The sequence below is a fragment of the Arvicanthis niloticus genome, chromosome 2 (genome assembly GCF_011762505.2).
Source record: "Arvicanthis niloticus isolate mArvNil1 chromosome 2, mArvNil1.pat.X, whole genome shotgun sequence".
NCBI lineage: Eukaryota > Metazoa > Chordata > Mammalia > Rodentia > Muridae > Arvicanthis > Arvicanthis niloticus.
Genome location: NC_047659.1, coordinates 63315642 through 63323895, shown reverse-complemented (window position 1 = coordinate 63323895; position 8254 = coordinate 63315642). Strand labels below are relative to the sequence as shown.

At 33.5% G+C, this 8254-nt stretch overlaps 1 protein-coding gene across 1 annotated transcript; it reads left to right on the top strand.

The window, feature by feature from the left end:
* The first annotated feature begins 1861 nt into the window (after window positions 1-1861).
* Window positions 1862-6965, top strand: LOC117703431 (olfactory receptor 4A15-like). Its single transcript, XM_076929123.1, has 2 exons — window positions 1862-2069; window positions 3059-6965. Exon 2 carries the CDS (start codon window positions 3297-3299, stop codon window positions 4239-4241), a length of 945 nt encoding a protein of 314 aa, XP_076785238.1. The 5' UTR covers window positions 1862-2069; window positions 3059-3296; the 3' UTR covers window positions 4242-6965.
* Window positions 6966-8254: the final 1289 nt, after the last annotated feature.

Here is an 8254-nt window from a genome sequence, read left to right as displayed (position 1 = left end):
TCCTCCTCAACTTACTTTGGTGATGGTGTTTCATCACAGTCATAGTAACTGAAATACAGAAGCATTGTCAGACTGCCTTCTAACATTTATGCTTATATCTATTGTTTAATGCTACTTACATCCTTGATCAGAGAAGTTTCTACTATTGTAGGTACCTATTAGTTAAGAGAATCATAACCTGAGAATAAGTAACAGTGAGTGCTTGGTAAGAAATGGGTCTTTTATATCATTATTATCCTACAAGTATCAAGTCACATCATGGAATATTGCACAAAGAGAATGTAAGGTTCTGAGGATGGAGAGGAATGCTGTGACATAACATGGCATATCACATTAAATTACTGAATATGTGAATCCAAAGAAGTTAACAAAATGCTTCTTTTAACAAATTGTACAAAATATTAAACCAATGACAATATGGAAAAGAGAGATATCAATGAGCTGGTTCTCTTCATCTATGAGTAGAATCTTGTAAGAGTTCTCCATCTACTTTGGAATGTCAACTAGTGCTTTGTATAGGACTTTTTAAGGTGGCTACGTGATTATTGTTTCATGAGTACAGCTCTCTGTGTTAAAGAGAAGACACTATCTTGAAGCAGACATTCTGGTTATTTGGTTCTTACAAAGTTATTCAGCAGAGTTCTTGAAATCTTAGCAAAAGAAATGAGTGAAAGGAATGAAATAAAATATACAATTAGGAAATGAAGCAGAATTTTTCAGGTAACAAGATTGTTTACATCAGACCCTGAAGTCTCTCTGAGAAAATTTTTAGATACAATAAGTAATTTCAAGAGAAGAGCAGATATAAAATCAACCTTGCATACAGTAGGAAGAGAGATATCATCATGGGCTTTGGAGGAGTTGGATATGATATGGATGCATTGTATAGATGTATGCAAGTTACAGAGAATAAATTAAGTTTAAAAAACATGAATCTCAAATCTTGGCTTTTGGCACTTAGAATTAGTGTGATTACTCTTGAGTGCATTTCTGGTAATACTCCCTTGACTTTTTACACTTTTATTATGTGGTCTCTTCTAGTTTCTGTCACTTTCTTGTGTATGTAATGTTCATTTCTCTGAAAGCAATTAAAATTCTACAAATATTCCCAGTGTTTTTTATTATTAATGTGTATCATATACTTGATCTGTTGTATTGTATAGGTTTTTAGAATACACACACACACACACACACACACACACACACACACACACACACATATATATATATTTAAATTTATGGAGTTGAAGCTTCCATGTAATTTAAATTACATTTGACTATTAAGGAGTAGATGTTCTAAAATTTATATTGTATCACTTTTCAATAAAGTTGGATTGGACATGTGAGTATTATCTCATCTAAACTGTATCAAACTTTTAGTAAGTTGATAAGCAATGGTTTGTGATATATTTTCTTTTAAAGCATATCTGTCCTACAGAAAGCCTTGAAGTTTTCTTTCATGTCAGTGCATTCTGGATTTAAATTTTCAATTTTATGTTGACTGAGAAATTGGTTCTTATACACCTAACATTTTTGTTTTTTAATGGATAATTTGTTATTTATTGTTATGTTTCTACTTTAATCCACTTGATTTTTCTGACATGTCTTCCCAGGTACTTCTCTGAACATACAAACTGCATTGGATGGAGCATGTAGAAGACACAAGTTCTCTGGGGCATGGATCCTTGGATAATTTAATTTGGAGCAAGTACTTTGGGGAGTGCTTGAACAATTCAGTGAAATATTTTGAGGTTCATCATTACGTTCTTTTTCCTTGTTGAAGCATTCTCTTTGGGAATTAATGTTGCTTCAAGATATAAACTAAAACCAATTACATACTAGACACAAGCTACGTTGGTGCAGACATGTAAATGCCACAGGAATGCCAAAAACCTCTAATTTTAAGATTATTCAGTACTATGTATATGTGACTAAATGTATTATAAAAGTCTTATTTTTGATTAAATGAGTGAAGCTTTAATGTGTTTGTTTTGACAAATTCTCAACAAGACTTCTCACATGAGATGGCACAAAAAGTAATTCAACTGTATTTTTGAACTCAAATATAGGTAAATTCATAATTTAAACTAAGATGTATTTAAATGAAAAGAATATAGTTATGTTTTGTGCAAGCTAAAGGAGCTATATATCTATGTGAGTAAGATTTAAAACTCAGTAACTATGTGCACTCTCATTCTGTTCTTGCCATTATACCTGGATTGATATAGTCACAATATAATCTTACTGTCATCAAACTAAATCATGATTTTCAGAGATCAAAGGCATTATTGTAGATATATAGATTTAAAACAAGTGGCTAAAGAGGAAATAGAAAACCTAGCTAACATATTTATGGGAAATCACTACTTATTTTGAATAAGTTGCACCACCCTTAAATATGCCTTTAAGTTATATCCAAAGAGTTTCATGCCAGGGCCAATTTTATAGAGTAGTGCTAGGAAAATATAATTGCAATAACATCTTAAAATATTGTGTTGTGTTATGTTTTGAAATATGTTCTCAGATAGAGAAAACCTATGGTAAAGCATAATAAGTACCATGTCATGCATATATTTTATAGTAATATTTCATAATGTAAAGTATATATTTTAATTGGAGATCATAACATATTTTAATGAATTGTTACTGTACTTATGGTATTTTAAAATGCTTAAATTCTCTGTAAATGTTTCATTATTTTTGATTTTGGTAAAATATACCACACACTGTTATGCAATCATCCATCACTGTTATAGTTTGTGAATATGTGCATATTTTAGAAACATTTCTATTTGGGGTATAGAGTAAATTTGCATTTATCTTTTGCTCATTTACATCTCTAAGGAAGTTTGACATTAAATTAATTTAAGATGAGCATTTAATGAATAATAAAACTGTTATTGAATCAACTGCTGTTATTTATTATACAACTGTATAATCAGAAAGGCTATATCTAAACATTGACACAAAATTTTCTGATTTATAGTGTAGATATTATTTCATATAAGTATGTAAATATAGTCTTAACATGCTATATTTTTGCTGTATTCTTTTACAGATGAAACACCCAAGTATCTGCCAGAAAGAATCCTGAGCATTCACTATTATTGTAGAAAGAAGTTTTTAAAAATGAATTGGACAACAGGGGAAGAAGTTCAAACTATTTGAGTAACAGAGCATGGGAGAATTGGTGAGAAAATTGCTACATTGTAGCATAAAGCGTGGAGTCATTTCAAAATAAGCTGCTCTCGTTTGCAGCCTCTGACATCTGAGTGAGTTCAACGCCTTCAGAACCTATGGAAAACAGGAACAATGTGACTGAATTTATCCTCCTGGGCCTCACCCAGAACCCAGAGGGCCAAAAGGTTCTGTTTGTCACATTCTTGCTCATCTACATTGTGACAGTAATGGGCAATCTGCTCATCATGGTGACCATCATGACTAGCCAGTCCCTAGGATCGCCTATGTACTTTTTTCTGTCTTATTTGTCATTTATAGATACTGTCTATTCTACTGCCATTGCTCCCAAAATGATTATTGACTTGCTCTATGAAACAAAGACCATCTCCTTCCGGGCTTGTATGACTCAAGTTTTTATAGATCATTTATTTGCTGGAGCTGAGGTCATTCTTCTGGTGGTGATGGCCTATGACCGTTATGTGGCCATCTGTAAACCTCTTCATTATTTGACCATCATGAACCGGCGGGTGTGTGTTCTCATGCTCTTGGGGGCCTGGTGTGGTGGCTTTCTCCACTCATTAATTCAATTTATCTTCATTTATCAACTTCCTTTCTGTGGCCCAAATATCATTGACAGCTTCGTATGTGATATGTATCCTTTGCTAAAACTAGCTTGCACCAATACTTATCTTATAGGGCTTTGTATGATTGCTAATGGAGGGGCAATTTGTACTGTCACCTTTTTAATTCTCCTAGTTTCTTATGGAGTCATTTTAAACTCTCTTAAGGCACATAGTCTGGAAGGAAAACGCAAAGCTTTGTACACATGTGGGTCCCACATTACTGTGGTTGTTTTATTCTTTGTTCCATGCATCTTCCTATACGCAAGGCCTACATCCACATTTCCCATTGATAAGTCTGTGACTGTGGTCTTAACTTTCATAACTCCGATGCTGAACCCCTTAATTTACACTTTGAGGAATGCCGAAATGAAAAATGCCATGAAGAGACTTTGGAGAAAAAAATCTAGCTCTATTATAAGTGGGCTATATCACTCTTAAAAAGAAAACCCAGGATATTTATTATTTAACAGAAAATAAGCAATTTTATTTCTGACATTTACCTTTTTATTATTGATCTCTTTTGCTTATTTAGACAAAAACATGCTACTTAATTAATTAATATTTAATTAATTTTACTTAAAACATGCATTATAATTAATATTTAAGGAGATAACATTCACTCTTCTGTGAATAGGCTTGTAAAAGCTTAAAAAAACTTTATAACTGTATTCAGTCACCCTAAATTAAGATTTATTTTAATACCAATTCAATTTTATTTTCTTTATTTTGAGTTTCAAATGTATTTTAATATTTATGTAATAGTTCTTCACTAATCCTTTTCTGAATTTATAAATAATTTACTCAGTGTACTTAGCAATATTAACACTTTCAGATGCCCATCTAAGTTGTGTTAATTATAAGCAGCTTTATCAGAAACTCAGCAGATACTATATCCATGACTATAGTCCATGCATAAGATGCTGTTCATTCAATGGTGGAGAAAGTAAAAGTAGTATAGGTAATTTATTCCTGAGATAGGATTCCAACATGGACAATTAGAAAGTGTGTAATTATTAGAATTAGAGAGTCTAGCAACTGGATAACATTTTGAAAACGCTGGGGACCATGGTTTCTCCATTAATGCTGTTATAGTGTTAGGGAAGCTAATTCCTGAAGAATATCTTCAACTTCCATTTATCAAGTTCATTTCCTGACTTGGTTGTATATAGAGTCAATATAAATCTTTTAAAATTGTGCTTTCTAAATTAAATTCTTTAATTCCCACACCAAGTTTTGTCTTTTAGTTATTATATGAGATGAGAATAAAGCTTAATTTCTCACCATAAATTAATTTTCTCAAGCCATCTAATGATAACTCTGCAATACTAACCTTCTACAATAATTTTTTTACAATATTTACTGTATGCAGAGTCTGAACTACTGCACAGTGTCAGACACCTGAGGTGTCTTCAAGTTGCTCAGTATTTGGTCATCTAAAAGACCAGATCTTCATCATTATTTTATCAGATGTCTTGGTACACAGCTCAGCTGGGCACTTCTATAAAAGTCCAGCATCTCATGAAGCTTAGTCATAAATTGACTGGCTTTCAGATTATCTGTAAGTTTCTCCAGTCACATGTATAGTATATCTTGAACAGTGGGACTAAAATAGGTTATTTCCTTGGACCCCAACTCCCCTCATTATGTGGTCTTTCCAAATGTTCTGTGAGGCATGTGAGCGTCAGAGTAATGGGCACTGTATATGGTGTCTCAGAGCTCAAAGAGACCATACAAAGGTAAGTCAAGTGGAAGCTGCACGCTTTACACCCAACCTTAGATGTTATATAGAATCTCTTCTGTTATATCCCATCAGTTTGTCCAGTCATGAATTACATTGTGTGTTCAATCAGCTAGACCATGGCTTTTGATATAAAAATGATAATATTTTGTAGAAGCAACTAAACAGGGTTCTGCTTTAAAAATATTTAATCTGCTATATCTTTTCTCCCTACTGAAATACCTATCCTCTCAAATGTACTATAAAGTCATCTGTATTCTCTATAGGTTACTGGAAACATCTATAAGAAATCATTAGATGGGAGGAAGGCTTAGGAATTCCTCTAATTTTAGAAGTCCCATGATTGAGAACTCTGTTTGTCCTTAGATGTTGTTCTTTGAGTTCTCTGAATTGGAACACTTGTGAACTGAGGGGAAAGTAAATGGTGTACATTGAAAACATTGTTCCACAGTAGTGTTGTAACCTTCTTGGGTGTATGTGATGGTTAATATTAATTCTTGATTATAGTTTGAGATGGCTATGAGAACAGTAATTCACATTTCTGGATGTGTCTAAGACAGTGCTACCAGAGTTGATTGGCATGTAAGACAGCATCTGGGACTGGAATTTCACACTGGGGTTAGGAAGCAGCATAGGCTGGAATTTGAAGGGAAGGAAAGTAGATTTAAGAGGATCCTGTTACATTGAGTATAATATTGGTCTGAGTAGATCTTTGTTTTCTGTAGTCATGATATTCTGCATTACCAAAGTCCATAGCAATGGAGCCATATAATACTGAAGGGTGCCCCTGAAATAATAAAATAAAATAAAATAAAATAAAATAAAATAAAATAAAATAAACTCATTTTTTACTTAAAATAATTTCTCTTAAGTGTTTTGTGACAGCAATGAAGAGTTAAGTAGTACAGCCCATGTTGTTTAATTTTTAATATTTCCACGAACTCAAACTTCCACAACTTTGGCTCCCATATTTGGATTTCTTTTCCTCTTTTGAGATGTACACACACTAGTCTCCATAATTGGTGAAAGGTGTGCAAAGGTTTAGATTACTAGTTTTTTGAAATCTGTTCCTTATAAAAGCAGAAAGAGACTAGACCCTTGACATATATACATTTGGTGGATAGAGCAGAGAAACAGTCACACTTTATTTCTCTCAGCCTTTTCATACCATCTTAGACTAAAATTCTCTATAAAATAACCTCACAGATAAAATGTTATACAAAAGGGAGTTATGGAAAGATATTGAGTAACTTTAATGCAGTGTTTTATTCTATAAACTCGTAAGTTCAAAGCAACAGTTATTATAATAATGCACAGATATATCTTGGATTTGAGCTAGAATGAATGTTTTTTCCTTGATCAGAAGTCTGTCCCAAGCCTATTTATCTTTTATTGCAATTTATTAAAGTTTACTGCATGCTTTATTATACAGCCTTTACTTACTATTCTATGAGGAGGAAGCACATTCTATTCTTCATTCTGACTAAATTATATCTTCCTGACAAAAAACTAAAGCCATTTTCTTTAACTTTTTTCCTAAAATTATTTAAATCAATTCAGGAATTCTAAAAAGTCATTAATTTATCTAGACAGCATTAATTTAGGAAAGTACATCTTCATGTTGATCTGCAGGAAATCTTCTCAACAGGGTGGGCTGATGCCTAGGAATCATTAAGCTATGTAATATTGGCAGGAAAGTTATATCAGCGGTGAGAAGCAATCCTGGGTGGAACTCTCTGGGGCTGTGCCTCTCCTCAGTGTACCCTTTGCTGCCATAAAAAAACAGTGTGCCATCTCCAGAAAATTCACTTGCTTGTAATAGCTTTTCCTAGATGGGTTTCGTCAGCTGATCATGTAAAACTGAATGTGAGGGCAACCTTTAGGTTGTGGGCAACCTAACATCAGCCACATCCTCAAAGAAAATTGACTCAACTTATCATTCATCAACTGCTAGTTGTTCTTCAGGTAGAGATGAAGCATTGAGAACCCCTTTCTAATACATGATGGCATTCTAATAGTTGTTTGGTGTTGAGCAGGTATTCAAAGATGTTATAAGTTTATGTTGTGTATCAACAATATCATGTCCAGAAGATAGCATTTCATAGTTTTTCTCCCTATGTTCTACTTCCTACAGTCTTCGTGGCCCCTTTATCATTATGTGCCCTAAATTTTGGCTTGGAGAGGACTGATATAGATTAGATGATTGAAGTATTACTGAACACTCACAGTCATGTATTCTCATTAATATTGTTATGATCTAGGATAATTGATGAGTCTCCTTTTTTCTAGTTAAAGAATTAAATTTCAATAAAAAAATCTCCACCTCTATAGTTAGCAGTGGAAAAATCTCACATATATTAAACAGGATCAGCCATCACCAGCAGCTGAAGAAAGGCTTTTATTGGCAGTGAGGAATCGTATACCACAGAAAAAGACTTTCCAAAGTAGGGGTAGCAGAATGCAAGAAGCTGAAGCCTAGCTTTTTCTTGGGAACTGGGAGATTGCAAATTCTCTGAAGGTTCTTTCCTCCCTAATTTAGTATCAGTCAGTTTGAAGAAAGATAGGATGTCTATGAGTGACTGGCCCACAAACTGTGACTGTGTCCTGATCTGGCCTTGAGCATGTTAAGCTGGTCCATCAGGAGGGAGTCTATAGACAGGAGAAAAAGAACACAAGACTTCTGTTTTAAGTTGCCAGGATTTGTCTTAGGTCA